The sequence below is a fragment of the Helobdella robusta genome, assembly GCF_000326865.2.
Source record: "Helobdella robusta unplaced genomic scaffold HELROscaffold_3, whole genome shotgun sequence".
Lineage (NCBI taxonomy): Eukaryota > Metazoa > Annelida > Clitellata > Rhynchobdellida > Glossiphoniidae > Helobdella > Helobdella robusta.
Window position 1 is genome coordinate 1,878,703 of NW_008704501.1, and position 24,816 is coordinate 1,903,518.

The 24,816-nt window shown below is 31.7% G+C and overlaps 2 protein-coding genes across 2 annotated transcripts; both read right to left on the reverse strand.

Annotated features, from left to right (window-relative positions):
- Positions 1–1,815: 1,815 nt before the first annotated feature.
- On the reverse strand, positions 1,816–7,360 carry HELRODRAFT_65559 (hypothetical protein; the record flags this gene model as incomplete). The annotated part of the gene is made up of 11 exons (XM_009021118.1): positions 1,816–2,007; positions 3,134–3,185; positions 3,756–3,792; positions 3,899–4,003; positions 4,183–4,305; positions 4,771–4,837; positions 5,263–5,340; positions 5,623–5,821; positions 6,166–6,293; positions 6,891–6,969; positions 7,095–7,360. Coding segments are annotated over 11 exons (1,326 nt in total), but the record flags the coding sequence as incomplete, so codon positions are not given.
- A 3,560-nt stretch (positions 7,361–10,920) lies between these two features.
- On the reverse strand, positions 10,921–16,714 carry HELRODRAFT_188533 (hypothetical protein; the record flags this gene model as incomplete). Its single annotated transcript, XM_009021119.1, has 14 exons — positions 10,921–10,971; positions 11,197–11,298; positions 11,436–11,606; positions 11,877–11,983; positions 12,250–12,343; positions 12,693–12,787; positions 13,144–13,258; positions 13,630–13,795; positions 14,025–14,131; positions 14,866–15,015; positions 15,222–15,314; positions 15,741–15,886; positions 16,280–16,388; positions 16,640–16,714. The coding sequence occupies 14 exons, from the start codon at positions 16,712–16,714 to the stop codon at positions 10,921–10,923; spliced, it is 1,581 nt and encodes a 526-aa protein (XP_009019367.1).
- Between the last annotated feature and the right edge of the window lie 8,102 nt (positions 16,715–24,816).

Here is a 24,816-nt window from a genome sequence, read left to right on the forward strand (position 1 = left end):
TATCAAATAAAAACAGCAAAAAAACACAGAGCAACAAACAATTGATGTAACAGGCAACAACTGCAGCGTAAAATTCAATGAAGAATCTTTCCTGTGATGGGTATCGTGGGAAATGTACCTCGCTACCATATTTTTGTAACTCTTCACGCAGATCAGCATCGAGGGGGAGTTATTGAAAACAAATTTTACACTTTTTTCTACTATTTAACTTGAATATATTTTTCAAATTTAAATTTTATAAAAAAAAAATGAAACAAGCAAGATTAAGAGTTCATCTGTGGTAGCACTTAGTAAAAAATGAAAAGCAAGGGATGGCACGTTGTTAGTATGGGAATGACGATGAATGATGGTTGAGACTTGATTGATGTGTCTGTCTGTCATCATACGGCTCATCATCATATCATAATGGTTTGAAAAAAACAACCAACAGGTTAAAAAATTGTTGGCTGGAGGGAAACAGTCTGCTGCTGACTGATATCAATTACATGGGATGCGTCTGTCCCATAAGTTAAAAAACTAATCGAAATGTATCATCCGATTTAAAAACGTGATTCGCCAATCACAAAACTTCCGATTTTACTTGACCCGAAGTAAAATAAATAAGAAATGGTGAAAAGTCAAAAAAAAAAATGATGATATTACTATCAAAACGTTTGCCAAATATTTGCGAAATTCGACCGAAAACTTCAGTGAGCACATTTATCTAAGTTATTCGACAGTGTTCAAATTAGTTCAGAGCATTTTATAAATTTAACAGTGCATAGCAACATCTAACTAACTTAATAACACATCGTATATCACATCGCATATTACACACCAGTATCATCATTTCCATGATACACCAACATTATCACCCACCCATAAATTAGGCGGTATATTAGATTTGGTGGTATCTTCTGACTGGGAAAGGTATTATCTATCACAATACATCACCGTATCATCGTCATCTACCATCATACATCACCATCATCTGCCATCATATATATTTACCTCATCATTATCATATATCACAATACATCGGCATTATCATCTGTCATGATACATCAGCCTCTTCATCATCTATTATGATGCATCATCTTCTATCGTGATACATCATCCTCTTCATCATCTGTCATCATACATCAACATCATCATCCATCATCACACATCATTACCATCATCTGTTTTGATACATCATCATCATGCCAACATCATCATCTCTCATGATATACGGACATCAATCAAACATTCAAGAGGATTGGACGGACTATCACTGAATAAAACCACACATAACTTCAATCATGAAAGACCATCGACCGACCAAACAAATGAAATAGTTTCGTTTTTTTTTTAAAATATGTAAGGTGTTTTGGGCAGAGCATGAGTTTATTAGTTAAACAGGTGATAATAAAATAATAGAAAACATGGATGTAGTTAACAAACGAATAACACATGTTCAGTGTGGAGAAAATATAAAAGCAATTATCACCTCTTAAATAAATACTTTTAAAAACTCGTATTGGAAAAATATGTAGCGTCATTTATCTATGCAAGATGTTATGTTGTTCAATGAATTACTTTTAGGTGCAGTTGTTGATCTGCCAAAAAGTACAAACACACACACAAAAACTGCATCAGCAACGAACAACAACAACTAAGTAACGATGCAACAGGAGAGCAAGCAACGACATTCCAACGTAATCACAAAAACATAAGATGCACGAAAACATCAATCAACCGTAAAAGCATGAATTACAAAAAGTTACAAAAAGTTTCGTATTACATAAATTGCAAATGAAAATAGAAAACAAAAATAGTATTAAACATTAAAGAAGCTTAGTAATAGTAGAAGTAGCAGCAGCGCGAACAGCGGCAGCAGCAATAACAGCGACAACAACAGCCACAAAGATAGACAACAAAACGTATAACCAATGATGGCACAGTAAACAATTGTATGCTCTCTGAGACAACACTGATTGAGTGGTCACAGTCATCTTTGACATAACTTTGTATGATTGTATCGTACACCTATGTATGTAGTTGTATGCAAATGTACTTGTATGATGATATTGCATGGTATGCATTTTTATGTATTTTATTGCATAAGTATTTATACACTGCAAGTAGTATTCAACAAAATAAGCACAATTGCCATTTAGCAAAAATAAAATCATGAACAACCAAATTAAGGTGAAGATTCGTAACAAATTCGTGGCACATTTTAATTTTTTAACAGAAATAAAATAAGTGGCTATTCAATTTCTCAACGTTATCCTACATTAATCAATTAGAATGAATCTGCATTCAAGGTGCAGCAGTGGAAGAAATAAAACACAACACTGCATACACCTTTATTACTGTACGAGAGCAGAAGTTCATCTACTAAGCAGGACAATCAGCACAATGCTGCCTGTCTTCTTTAACATGTTTGTAGCGTGCGCATACCATACGAATAACAAAACGTCAAAAAACTATAGGCATGCAAGTATGTATGTATATATTTAGGTAGGTAGGTAGGTAGGTAGGTAGGTAGGTAGGTAGGTAGGTAGGTAGGTAGGTAGATAGGTAGGTAGGTAGGTAGGTAGGTAGGTAGGTAGGCCACAAACAAGTTAAGTATGCAAGTAGAGTCAAATGAGAAATCCGTCTTAGGTTAAAAAGTGTGCGCAGGTCTTTAAAACCTCACCACAGCTATATTATTTTTGCAGCCTAATAAAAAAGGTTAAAATTCCTGTAATGTTGACATAAAAAAAAAATTTGGTAAGGGATGGGGGATCTAATTAATATGTAAGGTGGATGTACAAATCTGCTGTGTAGATGTCTGTTCACACACAAATGATGAGCAATGAAATGACAGACTCGAGTAATGGTGTGTTGGTTGGAGTTGGGTGAAAGTGTCGTAGTAATAGAATTCGTGACCAACGTTACTCTTTAAACCTACGTTCACTTCGTTATCTACATATAGTAATGTTCCTAAACAGAAAAAAACTAAAAAGCAGTAAGGAAATTAACGAACAAGAATCAAAACAACAATGACCGTGAATTTTTTTAAATGTGTTGAAAGGTGAAACATTTTGAGAGTTGAAATGAAGTTAGTTCAACGACAATATAAATCAAGCCAATAAGCCAGTGATGCATGCAAATTATGACAACTTACCTTTGCAAAAATAACTGCAAATCTTTTTTTCAGATTCAAATTCAAAAATATTCTGCAATAGATAAAATACAACTTGTGATCAATTAAGTAAATAGATTTACTAGCATAACAGTTAAATAATTAAATCGTTAATGATTGAAGCAGAAAGAACAATTATCACAAAGCAGAAAAGTGATGCTCTGGCAAGTTGTACATGATCAGCTCATCTAGCACTACGACAATGGCTGTTTGTCATCACCACTCAATGGCACAGTTCGTATAGAGATAATTTACTGAATGGGTGCCATGGAGATTAACCCCAATGATCAGAAGTTTTACGTAGAGCCTAACTTTTCAGCCAGTGACAATTCGTGCCACCCATAGACCTTCATGTGCTTACAAGGAGTCATCAATCAATCGGCACTTCTTTGACATATTAAGCCAAAGTCCTGAGATTTGCCTAGAGGTAATATCTCAGATTCTTTCCTTTTCCAGTTTGAATGTAATCACCATTGGTAGAGTTTTGAAGGTTAGCATAGTAGATAGCAATGTTGGCGATTTGATGATGATGAGCTAATGAAATGAGCTAAGAATAATGAAAATTAAATCAGGAAAAATTGTTGCAAAAAACTAAAATAAACACCCTGTCATGAAAAGCTGTCTCGTCTGTGATCTGGCATCTGAGAAAAATAAATATAAAATTTATGATCAAAAACGTTTTTAAAAAAAAAATTTGAAAAAAATAACTGAAGAAGAGTTGGGAATACTGAAAAGCAGTCAGCTAACTTTTCCACATTTTTGTTTCATCCATAAGCGACCATTCCACCAGAGATGTGCTGCACCATTTGGTCTTTGACATTGACAGTTCAGCAAAATAAGTTCTCAAAACGCCTGTTTGAAGGATAGTTTCATACTAAATTCTTAGAAAAAAAATAATGACATAGTTTCACACGAGACAAGCACTCAATTTTACATTCAGGAAATAAACTTTACAACATCCCATAAACAATAGTCTAATAGATAAAAAACAAAATGGAAATAAAGAAATCACAAATGCATTAGATGCTGACTGTAATCATCAAAGAGAGCTTTCATCCAAGCGATGGCTCGCAAGGCAAATGACTGATGGGCCACAACGTAAGGACTCATGATGTGGACACTCAGTGGGAAGAATTCATTGATCTGGCCAACACCTGGGTGCTGTGCTGAATCCTGTGCATGCATGAATGAATGAATTAATTAATTAATGAGTAAATTAATGAGTGAATGAATGAATGAGTGAATGAATATAACAGTGCTTGTGAGTGAAGACAACAATACACATGCACCAGGCACCAACAAAAACTGACATAAAAATACAAAGTCACCATTAAAAGTATTTAAAAACATAACATTTTCAACATGATCACAAATTTCATACACATAAATTATAAATAAGTTTATAAAAAACACTTTATAAATTGTCACGCTTTATAACAGAAATAAAATTGAATTAAAGTTCACAGTTTTCATTTGATTGAAAACATTTTAACCTGCCCGGCTCATTTAACAGTATAAAACCTACTAATGCAGACCACTAATTTAAAAAAAAACAAACAATTGTTCTAGAAAACAATGGAACAAAACATGAATAACACAAAATATATTTTTTCCTGAACCAACCTCAATAACTTGTTTGACTCTTGAGCATTCCGACATGTTTCCTACCTTTACAACACATCTGCCCTAAATTGATTGGTTCATCAAAGGAACATTTCATGTTTGAAACTACTTTTGTGGTGAGGTTGCTCAAAAATGAGCTTACATTTGAATGAAACATAATGCACAGGCAGTGTATCATAACTTGCAAACTATTTATAATTAATTGAAAGATAGTGTTGATTGAGAAATGTTGCAGGAAAACATTAAAAAATGAAAGAAACAACAATAAAAAAGTTAAAATGAAAATAGCAATAAAACAATCAAAGCAGAACAATTAAAAATAGTAACTGCCGAAGTTGAATAAAAGCAAAGATAAGAGTGATGGATCAAATAAATAAACAAACGATAAAAATTTGAAATTGATACGCCATCAGATCCCGTTTAATATTATGCTAAAATCACATATTTATGATATTGTAAAAAAAAGTTAGATGGGAAATGTGGCTAACTTCTCTATCAACAGTTGTTGCAATATCGTAGGCAACATGCTTGCTGCAACTGATTGCTTGCTTCAAGGCACTGGTTACCTTTTTTAATGTCGAGAATGCTTACATTAACTATAGATGTAACATTTCACGTTAGAAGAATATCGCAAATCCTAACAATAACAACGATGATGAAGCTACCATACAAATCTTATGTACAATCTATCAAAACACAATTAAACTAACAGCTCAAACTAATAATAAATCATACACCCAAAATAATTCCTGTTAGATTTCTGTACGAATGTTTTTGTTTTTGAGGATGTATTATATAAATAAATATTAGGAGAACTGTGTGAGACAGTCAGTGAAAGGGCAGCTGACCTGGTCATACGTGTGCACCTCATCGTTGAAGAGCATCGTAATCAGTTTGTTACTCTCCATAATCGATTCATTCTCTTTTGGTTGCAAGTCATCTTCAAGGGTTATGAAATCATGTGTCATCGTCAGCATCTGCATGCAGTAGTAAGTCAAGTGGTAGAAGAGAGCTTCCAGGCGAGCCTTCATCTCTTCAGTTAAGTTCCTGCCCCCAGCACTCTGCTCGTGATTATCAGTCATTCAAAAAAAGTTTGAGTAACAGGATGTAATGTTTAGAAAATAAAACAAAACTGCAAATTATTTTTAAAAAAAAACGTTTGAATTATCAACTAAAATAATGTATGAAATAAAGAAGTTTAAATAGCTGATAGAATGGTAAACAAAATTATCACATTCATGTCATAATTTTGTGATAGATAAAACTTTATGACTTTCTTTATCGCAGTCATAATGATAGGGATCACAATCCTGACAAACTGAACATCAAAGAAATGAGATGGCCAGCAACAAGCACATCTCACACACACACACACACATACACACACACACACACACATACACACCTCATCTTTCATTGCCTTCTCTAACTCCAACTTATGCAGATCACACAAAGGGTCAGCTTTCCAGGCTTCGAGGTCACCACAATCACAGTACCCACCACCACCAGATGTAGACATCTGCAACAACAATTTAAAACTAAATATATATGAGGTGCATGTGAATGTATTTCACAAAATTTTCAAAATTTAATTATAAAAAGCTAAAAGTAGCAAAACTTATTTGGCAATTCTTAACTTTATAAATAAAAGTAGTAGAACTTATACAGCTAATCTAAACTTTATATATATTATACATATATTCATAATATATATATATATATATATATATATATATATATATATATAATATATATATCAATGTGTATGAACATACAAATGTTTGCATGCATTTACACACAAAGCACACACAAACAACCACACATACTAACATATATATACATACATACATACATTATACTAATAATAATAATAATAATAATTATACATACAACAGAATTCTATACATAATGAAGAATACATACATTATTTATATACATTAGAATTCTATACATCATAAAGAATTGTATGTCAATACAGTCAAAAGAATAAAAATAGATTTAAATTTAAATCCACAAACAAGTGCAAATAATGAAGTTTTGAAAGAAATGGGGATGAATTAAAATGAAAGATATGCTCTTCAAAAAATTTTAATTAAATTATATAAACCCATTCGACCTTATATTTATGGAGCTTGTGTGAACTATTTTGGAAGCAATCAACGCATAAAACGCATGTAGGGTCCATACCACAAGTTCTGTGAAAATTTTTTTGTTTGGTTGACATTTAAAATTTTAAATTTACAATCAAATGAATAGCATTTTTTTTTAAATTGTCTTGAGTTGCAAATGATTTTCAAAGTATTATTATACATTACAGTACACTGACCTACAAGAATAAGTTGGCTCTCCTAATTTAAAAACTTTCAGGCAAACTACCCGAGGTTCTTCCATTTTTTTCAAATCTTTGAAAACAATGTTTGGATCCCCATTGCAAATAAATTGATCAAAAACATTAAACATCAACTTCTGGCATAATCTACTTTCATGTGTCAGTTCTTGGTCATTGGGATTGCTTGACTTGAAGATGATTGGAACATATTGTTTTATATGTTGACGTAGGGCAGTTTTGAAATCGTCATTTTTCAATCCCTCTCTTAATAACTACAAAAAATTTAAAATGTTAAAGTAAGATTAAATGCATGTTACTGTAATTGTCATTCAGTGTAGTGTAGTTTGTAGAGACCTAGCTAAACAACTTATCTTTAACTTAGCTTTTTTACTATTCTAGTGAAATAAATATCAAGTTATCAAATGACAAATTATATATTTTAAAAATATCAAACAAAATATTTAAGTAAATATTAAACAGTACAAAAGAAAAAGCAAAAAGATTATAATTAATAGAATTAATAACTTATTAAGATTATTATTATTATTAAGATCAATTTAAAATTAATTAAATGGACTAGGAATGATGAAAAAAATTTTATATTTAGAAGTTAAGCAATGATAGTGTCATTTTAATAAAAATAGTTAAGTAGTAGATGAATTAGTAAATAAGTCACACATAACCACATAAACAACCATATTTATTTGGTTATCATTATAATTTTTAATTAAAAATCAATTAATTTTGGGCAAAATTTTTAAAGGTAATATGTCATTACTACATTGTTCATTATAATGATTATGAGTTATGTGTTTGTAGGGTATGGAGACAGATATTTGTTAAAAAATTGAACAATTCAATTCATGTAAGTAAATTCATGTAAGGTAAGGAAATTAAATTAAATTCTTTCAAACAAATTCATATCAAAAGAAGATGATATGAGAAAAAAAAAGAAAAAAATGCGCATTTGATTATTAAAAGAACCGACATTGCAAGATTGTTGTGAATCAAATTCTTCAACGAAACCACGAGATTCTAGTGACTCGTCCATCACTTTTTCAATTCAGGAGAAAACCTTAACAAATAAATAAAAATAATTTAATTAATGAAAAGTCATCGCAAACATAAACACATATCAATGAACGAACGTCTAACTGGTTACGAAACAAATGGCGATTCACATTCATTAGAAATTTTTTTTCGTTGGTTTTGATGGAGGTTTTTCAAACTGCCTATGTATTTTATTCCAGGACTAAATTTCTACTAAACAGACATTTGTACATCAAATTCAGTAAAATGTCTACCAAAGTTTTTTTGGTTAAATTAAACGATGTACATGTTAAATATATGTTCGGCTTCTTAAACAAAACAGCCTGTCGTGCACTTCCTATTCCAAGTAACTTCACAATAAAACGCTCGACTGTTAATCAAAACAGAGCAAAGTTGTGGAAAACTCATCGTTATCGTTTTTTAAAACAATTTTAAGTTAATTATTGATAGAATAGTTAAAAACAGATGATGAAGTTAAATATGTGTTTATTGTAGACCATGGTGAGCTTTGTTTATGGAATAAAGATGAACGTAGTAATAGTGCGTCGTTGCCTTCTACATGATTACACAAACGCACGTGCGCGCGCACACAATTTCGAACAAAAGATATATGAAAATCTCGGTCAGATCATCTGACAATGCCGTTGCTGTTAGTGCTATTGACTGACATGCTGCGACCACGATATTACGAACGTTTGCTAGCTTTTACCTTTGCATATTTGACATAGACAGAGTCGAAATCAAGTTGAACATTGAGAACAACTTGGTTTTGCATCATTGTCCCTTTTTTGAGCAAGTGGAAGCAAAATAATATATTCCGTATATTAGTCTCAGGTGAACAATGATATCGGATGCCACACACCTTGCCACATTATGCTGACATGGTTTATCTTTTAACGGATTAATATCTTTTGCTAGTCAATCATGAATAACTATTTAATAATAATTTGTAGTTGGAATGTTTTACAAATACCTTTCAAGTATTAAAGGTTACTAAAAAATTTTGTTTTCGGCTTAGTAGAAACGCGTACTCCCACAACCGTCCCCTCCAATAGATTTGCATTTGTACGAGATGTAACACAAAATACTTGAAAATGCGGTGAACAATTTTTCGCATTATGCTACCGCAACGCATGGAAGACAAACGCATGGAAGACAAACGCATGGAAGACAAACGCATGGAAGACAAACGCATGGAAGACAAACGCATGGAAGACAAACGCATGGAAGACAAACGCATGGAAGACAAACGCATGGAAGACAAACGCATGGAAGACAAACGCATGGAAGACAAACGCATGGAAGACAAACGCATGGAAGACAAACGCATGGAAGACAAACGCATGGAAGACAAACGCATGGAAGACAAACGCATGGAAGACAAACGCATGGAAGACAAACGCATGGAAGACAAACGCATGGAAGACAAACGCATGGAAGACAAACGCATGGAAGACAAACGCATGGAAGACAAACGCATGGAAGACAAACGCATGGAAGACAAACGCATGGAAGACAAACGCATGGAAGACAAACGCATGGAAGACAAACGCATGGAAGACAAACGCATGGAAGACAATTAAACATAGGAACTGAACAGCGCCTAAATTTAACGATAACCTGGGAGCTTACCTATGCACCATCCTGATAATCATTATCAAATATTTATCCGACACCTACGATTCCATGTGTAAATTTTAATGAATGTGTTGCGTCTTTGTCTGGAACTCCTGGTGGTAGCAGCAGGACTATCCATGTTTGAGACATCCCGCTCAAAAATCGTCCCCGAGCGGCTTTACAACTTTATTGAACTTTGTAAAGGCACGACACAAAACTAACCTTAACTGCTTCCGAACGAAAATGAAACAAAACCGTCATCTAATACCTCATCTCTTTAGCTGTTGCTTGTGGTCATGGGCTTAGATGCCGTGTTTCCAAATCTATGGCTTTGATAAATAAAAAACAGTGCTCAATACTGCAAATTATTTGTGTGCAAAATTTTCATTAAAAACAAAAAAATAATTTAATATCTCAAACAAAAAATAATTAAATATTTCAACCGTAACCATATAAAATGCAAAAATAATTTGAAGCAGCAATCTCATTTTGCTTGAAAAATGAAAATTCAAATAGAAAGAGAGTTCTTCAATCAATCAATCGACAGATGACGTGTGAGTAGCGCTCTTTCCAACCTCACCATCCATTCGACGCCAGGAAAGGGTGCAAACGTTCATGCGTGAGGTGAAACGCATAATGTGTGCCAATATCTAAGCGCGTGATAGCGAGGATTCTCATTGCGTTTGAACCAGGTCACCGCGTAGTTGTTTGTCCGAAGTAAAGTGGGACTGCTACACCGTTTAGTTGCAATAAGACAATAATGAAAAAGTAAAACCTAAAAAACTCAAAAAAAAAAAATATTGATGTGGAGAAGTTTCCAGCCTCTTAAAAGCTACATTATATCCTACGTTGAATGTTTATAACAAGATGAATAACTTTCTGTACAAATTTTAAAACAAATACGGAAAAATATAAAAGGTTAAATCCGAAAACGAAGGATAGCAAAAAATATGAAACCTACTTATTGCAATGCAAAATATTAACTTGATAATAACAGATATGATGGATTTAACCTAATTAAAAAAACTTGAATAAAAATAATAACATGATCAAACACCAGTTTAAACAGAACAAAAAATTCAACTGATCCAACACGTGATGTCGCATAGAGTTGCACATTTCAAACATTCAGTAGATGTATATTCTTAAATTATTTTTTAGATATTTCAATTTGTCCCATCGGTTTAAGATTTGGCGAGACCTTTGAAAAAAATTATTTGGAAAAACATTATTTGAATTAAAAAAATTTAATTAAAAAAACTAAAAATAAACAGCAATTGTGCTGGAGAAACAAAAACAACAAGCAAACAAGCCATGAAGATTGCAAGTTATTATTATGCTAAATATTATGTATATGTGAAATTAAATGGCGTACAATTAAAAAATTAAAATAATTCACCGGAAAGGAAATATAATGGAGGCAAACCTTGAAGCTGCATTCAGTCGAGTGTCTGATATCATCAACGGATACCCCATCCGCCAGTTCAACTAACGTCAGCCCGTTAACACTGTCCACATTGAAGACGCACTTGACAAATGCAAAGCAATAACGATATTATGAATAATTAACTAAAGAACATGAAATATACAAATAAATTAAAATAAATTATGTTAATTGATTAACAAACTAATTCAAAACATGTGAGATATGTTGAAAATTATTACTTTCTCAGTGATGATGACGTCCACACAATGCTTGCCAGTCAGTGGCAGGGTGCATTCATTCAGAATTTTCGGTTTTCCGTCCTTAGACATGTGCTCCATCGTGACGACGACTTTGGTGTGCTGGGCAGACACAAGATCCATGGCTCCACCCATCCCTTTCACCATCACCATCTGGCAATTTTAGGCAACAGGTGCATTGATTAGTGATATATGCCATGCTGCAAGCAAACTCATCCATCACCATCAACGTCATCATCATCATTACAAAGAAATGTAGCAAGCATGCGGTTCTATGCATATTCTTACGAACGTTTGTATTAGAGCACTATAAAAAACCGTAATAGGATCGACAACATCCTCATTGCATCATCTTCCTCACAGCACGACAACCATCACCACATCACCACACCATCACTACCTCTCTCAGCATCTCTTACTCACAGGAATCATGTAGTTGGCTAGATCTCCAAACTTGGAAACCTGGAATGCACCAAGAATTGAGATGTCGATGTGACTCCTGATGACGATGTCAAATGATTGATGCACTTCTTCAGATTATTATTTTCAATAACAGGATAACAATATTTTAATTAAACCTTTCTGCATCATACATAAATATATCAAGCTAGCCATTTACCTACAACTAATCAACAGACTGGCCATCAACAACCCATCAACAAAACAGATGATCAAGCAATCAATCAACCAACCAACCAATTGACAGATCAACCAGCTAATTAAACAACCAAACAACAAACCAACCATGAAACCAACCGACCAACCAACCCTCTAATCATAGCAAATGATTCATCACTTGAAAAGTAGCTTCCGCCCTCTGTGATGGTCACCGTCTCCTTACCGGCATTGATGAGATCGGCATCTACCTGATCTTCCGTCGGGTACTCGCCCTGAGTTGGACATCAAATCATGTCAGGTAAATGATCTTCCATATTTTTTATTTCAATTTTTAGGAATTTGACTATTTATGTTAGATAAATACAAACTTTTATTAAGAAGCCAAATCTCACAACGCAAGACATATTTAATAATTTTGTATCACGAACTTGCATCATGAATACATCAAGCCAATAATTACATTTCGCAACAATTAAACTGATATTTCGATTATAAAGTCTGCAAAGCACAAAGTTTTTAAAAATTTTAATTTAAGAGAAAGAGACATAGAAAGAGAGAAAGAGAGAGAGAAATTTAAAGTTGATCCCATAAATCAAGTGAACGATGAAAACATGAACCAACCAATCCCAGAATCCCATTTTCACTTTGAAGATGTACGGACATTCCATCTGGGATGTAGTTACTTGCCAGCATTGGCATTCCTATGCCTAGGTTGGCTAACGTGTGTGAATCGTGTTTGCTTGGCATTATTTCCAACAGCAATGTCAATCGCATGATGAGGTTTGTTAGATTTGAAGATGGAAAAGTTATGAAGAAAACACAAACGATAAGTCAAACTTGCAAATGTTAAAAATATATTAACGTTACATTAAACTTCACTGACAGAACCTTCATTTAGAATTTTTCAAATTATCTACAGTCATGTAATTTGAAATCATGTCCAGTAACAACAGCTGACACAATCTCAAGAAAAACTGAGTATGATTGAAGAAAAAGTCATACACACGTATGTACGCACGCGCGCACACACACCGCACACACATACACAAAAAATGTAGTAGGATATTCTTACCATACATTCCATCTTTGAACTCCAGTGCTGCCCTGCGGATTATTTGATCCATCACTAGTTTCCTTGATCCAGAGACGCCTGATGATGCTTTCAGCTTCTCTTTTGTTGTTCTCCTCTGGATGGTGTTCATGAAAATTTTACAAAATTTTAACTTAATCGTGTACATTTTGATGATATAACAGCATCATGTGAGACACTGAGAATGAAAATTGATTTAAACAGCGCTTCAAAAAGATAACACAGTAATAAATAATGTAACTATAAAAATGAAACTCAAAAGAAAGGTAAACATGGGGAAATAATTTCAAAATATTAAGACAATCATGAGACTTAATTATTACACATCAAAAATACAAAGTATCATTGCCATTTTATCACATATTTTACCGCACATATTCTTATTTAACTTTATGTTCCAGGGTAACCAAACAAATTGATAAAAAAATGTAATTACAAAAAAGCATTAAAGTACTTAAGTAAGGCAACCTCAATTTTCTTAGCATACAAAGCTCCTTTCAACAGCCTCTGCACATAGACTCCGGGTAGATGTATGTTCTCAGGTGGCAGAGCGCCATCTATAATCTCTTCCACCTCCACTATGCACACCTTTGCTGCTTTGGCTGCTGGAACATTAAAATTTCTTGCTGCCTTCCTGGAATGTTTCAATGACCATTACCAGAGTAACGAAGATGAACTATGAATATGGATGAATCAGGACATCTTTAGCTACTAATATTGAAATTTTAATAGAAATCAGGCAGTGTTAATCAAACGCTTTAAAAAGGTAGTCTCAAATCAAAATGTGTAAACATGGGTATAATAATAATAACAATACATAGAAAATATTAAAAAAAAAAACAAATAGAAAAGAAGCAGCAAACCTGAAAATGACATTTCCATATTTATCGGCCTTCCATCCTTTGACCAATGAAAAATCTCCTTTGATGGCCTCCTCCATTATGTAGTGGCGATTGTGGAAGACACGTTCCTGATGACGATGAAGACTTAGAAGTTTGTGATGATGATAATGATAGCGTTAATGTCAAGTGTCTTATTGCTCTGCCCATCTTTGGAAGTCATTTCAAAAATATTTTTAAACATCTGCAGTTAATGTATCAAATTCATCAAAGAGACCCAACAAGTAAGAAACATGTGAACCAACACAAAGTTTTAGATATCAGGCCAACTTATTTCATCACAATGTGTAAACAACAGCATATTAATTCAGAAAGAAAACAGTTATCACCCAAAATTCAATGTTGAAGTCAACAGGACTATTATAAGAATTAAGCATTTAGTGGAAGTATGCTTCCTTGTGTGCTTTGCTGTTTGCATTGGCAAAAATGTTTAAATTTATATACCCTAGCACCACTGCATTTCGAAATTCATTGTATTACTGTGAGTAAGCATAAAGAAAATGTAAGAAGATAATTAGATGAATTTTATTTTAAATGATTGAATTAGATACAGCTGTCTATAGAAAAAAGCTTGTAGTGTAGTATTCAACTTTCAGATGTGACGAGCTCACTTGAGGAAACAGTCATAACAATTGCAGCCTTAACAAATACATCATTTATATCATGCTGTGCATCTGCTGTATCGTCAGCCACAAAAAATATTTAATTTTATTAATTTTTAAATAATTTAATTTTATTAATCAAAAATAATTTTGTATTTGTGAAATACAACTGACAATGAAAATGAAAGAATGTTAATATGGACCTCCCTTGGTTCACTGGCGATCTCGACATCTCCATTCTTGTTGTACTTAATGGGGGCTCCGCCCTGGTGGATCAGTGTTCCATACCCAGTGGCTGTGAAGAAGGCCGGTATGCCCGCACCCCCAGCTCTCATTCTTTCTGCTAATGTTCCCTGTTCAAGTTTTCTTAAAATTATTCTGAATTTGTTGAATTTTTCAGTTTTTCTAATCAAAAATTTAAAGAAGTTAAGTTATCAGCTTTAAATAAATTTATGTTAAGGTATTGTGAAAAAAAACCAGAACTCATAAGTCATAGTATATTTTTACAAGTATTCAATTGAATTTGTGATATTTTCAGTAGAATAAAGTAAAAAAAAACCTGGGGTGTAAGTTCAACTTCAAGTTCTCCTTGCATGTATTGCCTCTCAAATTCTGTATTCTCTCCAACGTACGAGGCAATGATTCTCTTCACCTTCAATATTAACAAGCAATTTTTTAGTTTAATTTTGATTCCAATAATATTATTTGAATTATAAATAAAAATAAATGGGGTAATGATCAGAAAATACAAAGCAGTGAGGCAGTGAGGCACATAAATGGCCAAGATGAGGTGTAATAAAATAATTGGTTAAAAAAACAAAAAAAACACTGTTGGTGAAAATCACATGTGTATTTAATAAAAGATGTAGTTAAACTTAAATTTAATTTAGTTTAATTTAAATTAAATTTAGTTAAACTGTTAAAGAAACCAGGGCGGTTCCACAAAGCTTTTTTCAACTAATGTGACTCCAAACTGCTGAAGATATAACAACATTATTCAAAAAAATGACCTTTACTGCTTATACAAAGATAACATGTAATAATTTCAATCAAGAAAAAAATTAATTGAAAAATTAACTTGTTTGGTGCGAATGAGTTGACCAAGTCCAACCTCCTGCCCTTCTCCATCAACTCCGGCATTGTTACTAACTATTGTTAAGTTCTTGGCTCCATTCTTCTTCAACCCACTGATCAAATTTTCAGGAATACCACAAAGACCAAAACCTTTTAAAAATATATAGACCTTTTTTTATTGGCTATTTGTATTTGATAAAGTATTTAAAATATAATATAAAAAATGAAAGTATTGTTACAGTGTGCATGAAAAGTTGGAATACAAGAATCATCATCATAAGCCACACGGCAAATGTATATAATGTACGTATACAAATAAATTAAAGTCTTAACATTTAAAAACCAATCGATCAACAGTAATTAACATGCAAGTAAGAAATAATCAGCTGAGTTAACATAGAGAACAGCTGTTTGCTTTAATTAAATAAACTTATTTACTGTGATTATGAATTATTATAATTGAAAAACAAATAAATAATGAAGATATATAAACGGTTAAAAATAAATGTGATTTCAAATAATAAGTTACAATATAACACTCACCTCCAACGACTACAGTTGAATTGTCTTTGATGTCTTTGACAGCTTCATATGGACAATCATATAACTTGCTACTGTGGGCGAAGGAAGTTGAAAACGTACATTGCGAAACCTGCGAAACGAATTTCAAAAGATTTTATTTTAATGTTAGTAATTAATATTTATTTTTCGATTTTATAATTTCAATCAAAGTCAAATATTTAGGGAGCTACACACGTGGAATAAAAATGCGTCACGTAGCCAACCAAATGAATGAAATTAACAATGATTGAAAAACGCTCTTTATATAAAAAAGCTTAAAATATGTCAAATAAATTTTTTCCAAACTAATTCTAAAACACATAATTATTCTAAATTTTTCACTTTTAGAACGTGTTTCGCTTTAAAATATTCAGAATTTGATTTTATAATAGCATAAAAATTACGGTACGCTTTCATTTTCCACGTGTAATGATATTGGGTAGGGTGCCCGCCTGCAACTCAATGATAACTTTCATTGCTGCTATTTATAGATTATATTATATTTTTATTTATATCATTATTATATTATTATTATTATTATTTTGTTTATAGATGGCAACTACTTTACCATCCCTTGCCTATAGACTGGTAACTAACTATCATCCTTTATTCTTGCAATGACATTTGAATTTAACATTTTTAACAAAAACAGCTCCTCTTCATTTATTTATGTGCTGCACAAACGAAGGGCATTAGATTTTTCATACAACGACTTTGAAAATTATTCAAATAACTAACGCTCAGTTACGTAAGATTTTTTGAGACTTAATGCTTAAAATGTATTATTCAGCCTAACATCAAATTCGAAATTTGGCTTTAATAAGTATAAAATAAGTAACTTGAATATTCATGTAGTAAACTTAACATAATTTTGAAATAAATAGTTAATGTTCACTAGAGTCAAAATTATAATAAAAAAGCTACCATCTGAAATATTGCAAAATTAAACCAAAGACAGCTTCAAACAGAAAGTTATTAAAATGTGAACAAGTAGATATTTATTGCCTATCAAATGAAATGAACTTCACACAACATAAACTCATTGAATGTGCTGCTAGCTGGTGAATGTTGTTTGCAATGTTTTTAAATCTAAGGCAGGTTTACGAACTTCATACACTCCAAAGTTCAATATCGAGTTGAAATTCGTGTTGGATTGAAGTATTTAACTGAATGATATTTTATAACTTTCAAGAAAATATGATTATTTTCAAGGTAATTTAAACCGCCACAGAAATATTTAACATCGTAATGAACACAATTGCAACGACCCATTTGCAGATACAAATTTTGTTTTTATTATATGTATATATATATATATATATATATATATATATATATATATATGTATATACATATATATGTTGTTATCTACGGCTGATCTATATATGCATTCTTACAATCTTATCCAGAAATAAGATGTTTGTGCAAGGGTAAGAGATGATCTCATAAAACTATTTTTAGAATCAATTATGAATTTGTGATGAAATAAAAATTTATTTTGTTTTTTGTAAGTTTTGGTATTACTTTTTAACATTTTCAATTCAAATACATAATTATATATATATATATATATATATATATATATATATATATATATATATATATATATATATATATATATATAAATTAATCTTTAATAAAAATAACTGTTTCTACCAGTTAAAGGATGTGCGAAACGTTCGGTAAAGTTTGATTACGTCGTACATTCGAACAACCGAGTTGCCACGAGAAGGTAATCATTGATGTAATCATGTATGAAAGTATCGCTTATATAAATATAAATCGTTTATATAAATAAATATGTTTATATAAATATATATAGATATAAAATATTATCTCGTTTTTATATAAATATGTGTATATAAACAAATACATTTTCTGGGTAGAATTGTTTAACTTGATTACTATTTGAACATTATTGTGCTTCAGTATTTTTGAACAAATAAGTTTGAATTTGATTTCGTCGGCAAAGGTTTTAAATATTTAAAAAAGTCTGAATTTTAGAAACAATTTAATGAATCAACAACGTACACAAGAAAATCGTCCCTGAATAAAACCTATTTAAATATCAGATGATTGCGTAGTTGTTGAAGGCATCCAAAGGCAGTTTTGTGGTCTCTCAGGAAAGCAGTTTAAAAAGTATTGTATGTGCATGTGAGTGCATGGAAAGTTTAATTAAGTCAACCGTTACGATTAATTAACATTTTTCATATAAAATGGTAGTAGTAGCTAATCATTTGGCTCCCTTTTGCACGTTGAACTTGTCATTGTTGGCTTTTAATTATTTTCCATTGTCATCGGTGGTATGAATGCAGAGCTAGCAACGAACGACAACTTCCAAATCTTCTTTTCCTCGTTCACTCAAAACGTTTGAACTTGGATGAGACAGCAAGCCGATATTCGGTCGCGGTCCTTTACATCGTTATTAATGGCATGAGGTGTGCCTTTGAACATCGCCAGTAAGTCGCCATCATTAAATATTCAACGTTCTTCGTATGTCAGCACGGCGTACTACTCTGCTGATCCTATCAATATTCATGCTACATGAATGTGTCATTGAAGGTTTATTCAATTGAGTTCCATTTCCATTAGTAAAAACACTTTTATTTGTTTTCAATTATTTTTTAATATTTTTGAACAACGGATATTTTTGACACATAAATTAAATTTTCAATTAAATTCATTTAAACTGAAAGTTTCTTCATCAGCAACAAAACCATTTGAAAACGTCCTTCATGTAATAAAATGTTTCCCACTTTTTCATTTATTAATGTCGTTTCACCGAGCTAGTGTAGATTTTTTTGGGCTAACAAATGTTTGATGCTAAAGTGATTTATCGGCATGTTTTGCTTGGTTTTTGTACTTGTACTTGACTTATACTTTTGATTTAAACTGCGTATGTTTCCTTGGTGACGTTTTTAAATTTCCCAACATTACGGTATGAAAAAAATTTGTCACCTGAAAGTTGTCAGTCGTGCATGCAACACTAGCATAAGACCTGCAACACTTGCATGAGACCTGCAACACTAGCATTAGACCTGCAACACTAGCATTAGACCTGCAACACAAGCATTAGACCTGCAACACTAGCATGAGACCTGCAACACTGAGACCTGCAACACTAGAGATCTGCAACTTGCATCTTGCTCGCTAACAGGAAAACTCTACATTAAGTGCTCTAAAGGTACAAATGGTTTGTTTTGTTGTTTTTATCTTTTCCATATAATAACCATATTCACATCTACTGTAAACAACTCAATGGTTTTGTGAATAACTTTAAATCACTTAGAACCCAAAATTCCACAAATCCATGAAAAACAGTTTGCTTGGTGTTTGTTATAACTAATTTAAATGTTTTTGTTTATATATAAAATAAAATATAAAAAAATAATTTAAAATAATATTTTGAATTCCATTTTAGAACAGCAAAATCATAATAACTCAATACATCTAAAACATTTATTATCTCGATATAAAATGCAGATTTGTTCAATTTAAATAGTGTTCTCACTTCAACCAGCTGAAACGTGACTTTAGTTATTCAATTTTTATTATTTTTTCTATTTTGTAACTCAAACAGAAATTCTTTTTTCTACAAATATTAACCGTAAAAAAGTTGAGGAACGAGTTAAAAATATGAAGAAACTTCAGTTGACACCCGCTAAAAAACATCACTCGAAAAAATGTCATCCAGGAAAGAAAACAAATTATGTGGCCCTAAAATATTATCTGTTCTGAGTTTCAACTTTTTTATCTTTGTCCAGGGTTTCAACTTTTTTTTAAGAATTATAGGTCTTTCTCACACACCTCGCTATGCTTGTTGGAGTGTTTTTATTTGTAAATTCGGCTGTTTTGGTTGTTTATTTCTGGTTGATTGTTTGGCGATTGGTTGATGATTGGTTGGTAATTGATTGGTCGAAAATTGATGGGTTGTTGCATGTGCAGATTAATTCCTTTGTAGATGTAGTTGAATGTATATTTAAAAAATAGAAATAATATCATAAAATATAATTTTGAAGTTGTTTTAACGATGTGATCAATCATATTTTTTAAATTTGAGGTTGATAAATTCTTTTGTGGCAGCCTGTTATAAACAATTATTGCTCTTCCACATCATTTCATTACATTTATTTATTCTGTTTGTTTAATTTGATGAGATAAATATTCTTAAATTAAATTTTGACTTATTTGCTGATATTATTAATTAAATAATTTTGATCCAGTTTTAATAGTGATCAAATTATGTTGTTGGTGTTTTAAGGACATTTTTTTCTGAAAAATTAGAAGTACACAATAATTTGTATTTATAAATTTCTGTGGACGCTTTTTGGCTTGATGAGGAAGTTGTGGAAGTTTATGTGGCTTCACGACGCTGCGTTTTCATGCAATGAAGTTATAAATCAGAAAAAAAAATTAATTTGCATGCTGCGTGCGTGTGTGCAGTCTCAGTTCTCACTTCCGATTTATGCCTCCAACAGTTTTTTTTACAAATTCCCACGCTTGAGTTTTTGTGGAAAGAAATAAAAACTGTTTTTATATTTGACGAGTTCCGAAAATGGCTTGGCTACAAAATATTATTTTTTTTACGAATTTTTTACAATAATTAATTGCCGATATAATGTGGAAATATTTCAAATTAAAAACTTTTTTTCTATATTGCAAAATTTGTAACCGTTTATCGCAAAAATATTAAAATTTTTTAAATTATAAAATGATCGGAAGTTGCGTATGAGCAAAATCAGTTGCTCCAACAGCAATTCAAACCAACTGAATATTGAAAAGTCTCCCAAACACTTAAAATCTTTTCCTTATTTTCTAAAACCATTTCAAGGGAAGAGCTATATTAGAGTTTTTTTTTAATTCCATTTATTCACAAAAAAGTGAAAAAGTCAGCCTGGCAATAAATGCTTATCTAGGGTTGACTCCCATAAAACAAGAAATAACATAGTAAGTAATCAAAAAAAATAAAAAAAAAACACAATAACATAAATGAGTAAATAAATGTCTTTTAAATTCTTACATGTTCTTAAATTTTCATGAATAAACTTAGAAATAAAACATCGATACATTTAAACTTAAAAAATGAATAAAATTAAGAATAAAATATTAATACATTTAACTTAAACAATTCAAAAATGTTCTCAACTTTTTAAATTCTGTTAGATTATTAATTGATCTTAAATATTGTGGCAGATTATTCCATTTATAAGGTGCATAATAACAAAAGTTCCTGGATGTTATTTTATTTAAATTCATTAATGGCTTAATTATATTAGTATGGTTATTTCTGTCAATCCTGGGGTTAGCTATAAATTTAATCGTATTAATTAACATTATATCAGTTGTAGATGTTATATTGTTGATAATTTTAAATGTTAATAAATATGATTTATAGGAATTTATTTCAAAAATTGATAAAATATTATTATTATTAAATATATTGTAATCGGAGTGATTATAATCGATTTTAAATAGAAAATTAATTATCTTTTTTTGTGCGCTAAATAATTTGTTAAGTGTTGAAATGTTTGTATTACCCCATATTAGGTTACCATAGTAAAAATGACTAAAAATTAATGATTCGTAAAGTAGTATTTTAGTATTATTATTTAAAAAATTTTTAATTCTTATCATTATGCCAAAAATTATATTAATTTTTGTTAAAATTAGTTCGATGTGATCATTAAAGTTAAGTTTATTGTCGATGCATACACTCTGAAGTTTAAAGCTATCAACTTTTGTTATGCTCTGTTCATTATTTTCCTTGGTGTTCAATTTTAAAGTTATGTTATGCATAGGTTTAAAAATTTTATAAGTTATAAAAATTTCAATTTATTCTCAATCGAAATAAAAAGAAGTGTAATTATGTAATAAAGTTTTAATAGTATTTTGTTTTAATAATGATTAGATGAATATTTCACTGACGAATGTTGAATTGCCGGCTACCAACCGTCATCAGTGTGGTTTATACGATTTGAAAGCTTTTATTATTTTTTTATTGTTACCATCTAAAACAAAACGCTGAAATAAATTATTTCATTACAAAACTAATGTTAAAAAATAAAAACGGAGCAATGGTTTTGAGTAGTAGAAGTTGTATTAAAAGCAAATTAATCAACAAAGAAATTATACTTTGTATAATAAAATTTGTGTGTGTAGTTTGTGTGTGTGTGGTGTGGTGTGGTGTGTGTGGTGTGTGTGTGAGTGATTAAGATTATCAGTGTGTGTTTTCATGTGTCACTTTTTCTCATTGCTGAGATGGAATGTAGAGGTGGAAAGCAGGCGGATGATGTTGGTTGATAGACGAATGAGATGGCACTAGAAATGAGATTGAAGGTGGTTGAATGCCACAAGGCGAAGTACTTGAGTGCAGAATCATTGCCTTCCACATATTTCTTACATAATAGTGCGCTGCTCTGTTTGTGAAAATCTCAACTTTTTTTTAATCAAAAAACTCAAATGATGATGATGAGACTTGTTCGCAACTAAGAGTAATTCACAATGAAATAACATTTTCAAGTAAGAAAAGTTATCATCTAAAGTCCATTCGAGATTGTTTTGATGTTTAATATTCAGCGTCATTCAATTAGAAATCATGACATGTGAGAATTCGTTTTTATGCAATGAACAATTTCTGATATTATTTCAAGTACTTACCTATCTAATGATGTCTTGTAATCATTATAACTTTGCCTTCTAAAAATCTTCTCCATTTGTTTTACGTATTTTAAATAATTTGTCAACAATTGAGTAAATAGTTAAATTGATTACAGAAGGATACAATTTTTTTTCCACAGAACGATGACTATGATAATGAAGAAGATGATGTTGGTTAGTGTCGGTTTAAAGGAGTGGTCGGGTTGTGTAATTTTTTGAAAAAGTATCCAACATATTTAACTACATCGTTTACATTTAAATGCAGTCTTTATACACGTAAACATCGCTTTAAATAAGAAAACTGAAAATTTTTGCGATAGGGAAAAATGTTTTCATCTATTTAGGCCTTGTCATAAAAAATATTTATAGTTTTTGGCCTCCCATCGTCAAATTTTGGCCCTCCAGTCAAAATTGTCAAGATCCGTTCGTGATAATGATGGCTTTGATACTGTTGTTGTTGTTAATGATGATAAAGATGGTGTTGTTGATGATGAAGATTATATTGTTGTTGAAGATATGACCATATTGAAGATGTTAATGTGGATAATATTGATGATGTATACAGTGACGACGAAAATACGGAAGGTAAAAAGAAACCATCAACTTTGATCACGAAGACCAAGACGGTTTTAACAACAACAGTGAATTATAGCGGTGAGGTATGATTAATGAAGAAGAAAAAGAAGAAGATGATGATGATGAAGATGGGGAGAATTATTTACGTACGTGAAATAAGCAATTTGATTCATCATGCACTAAAGACCGTATTTAAAAAAGTAATCAACTGATAGCAGTCCGCAAAGCACGTTTGTTTACATGCGCAATCGTGTGTGCGTGCGCGTGTGCGTGTGCACGTGTGTGTACGTGTTTTAAATCATCAACATCATCAGTGATGTTTGAATTAATGATGAATAGAACATTGGGATCAAATCAATCGTTTCTTCTATGTTGTTGACAGCAAGACTTCCATTAAACAAAATATAGCATCCGACACCTCGCTGAAATAGCTAGTGCAAATTTAACCGACATTTATTAATGTCCAAATTGATCGCTTTGCTAAAAAATTGACTAAACAAAATAAAGAATAATTTTAAATTTCAGAAATTACATTTGGTTTGATGGACATTAATAGATAGATATGATTGGATGCACGAAAAATGCTTGATATGAAATAAGGGAGGTGAAAATAGAGAACAAACAAAAAAAGAAACACAAACATTTCCACATGTACACACTTCCGTGTTTGCTTCTCATGTCTGCAATGACATGTACGCACATCGTCTGCAATGATATCATATCCATGTCTGCAATGAGACCATGTCTGCGATGAGACCGCGTCAGCAATGAGACTATGCCTGCAATGAGACCATGTCCGCAATGAGACCATGCATGCAGCACACGCCTCGCCATGATGTGCGTCGCATGAAGTTTGCAAAGATAGATTGCCAAGGTGTTCATATTCATGTCCTCTGCTGAATCTTTGACGTGGTAACAAATTTTAAATTTTACACACACACCACACACACCACACACATACAACACACACACACACAACATAAACAAACCCACACACATATAAAATATTGATAATAAATAAATTAATTTAATTTGTGTTTTTATTATATCATTTAATTACTGAGCAAAACTAATTGCTGAACATAAGATGGCACAATAACCATGTTATAGATGGGTAGAACTGCAAGCGACGGTTAAGAGCCATATTTGAGACTGCAAGTGATGTTGATAAGCAAATCACTGATGGACGTTGTGAAATTGCCATTAAATCCATGCATTGTGAGTGCATGCATGCATTGTGAGTGCACCCGCCCACCGTGTGACTCGTATCGAGATTGTTGCTGGCT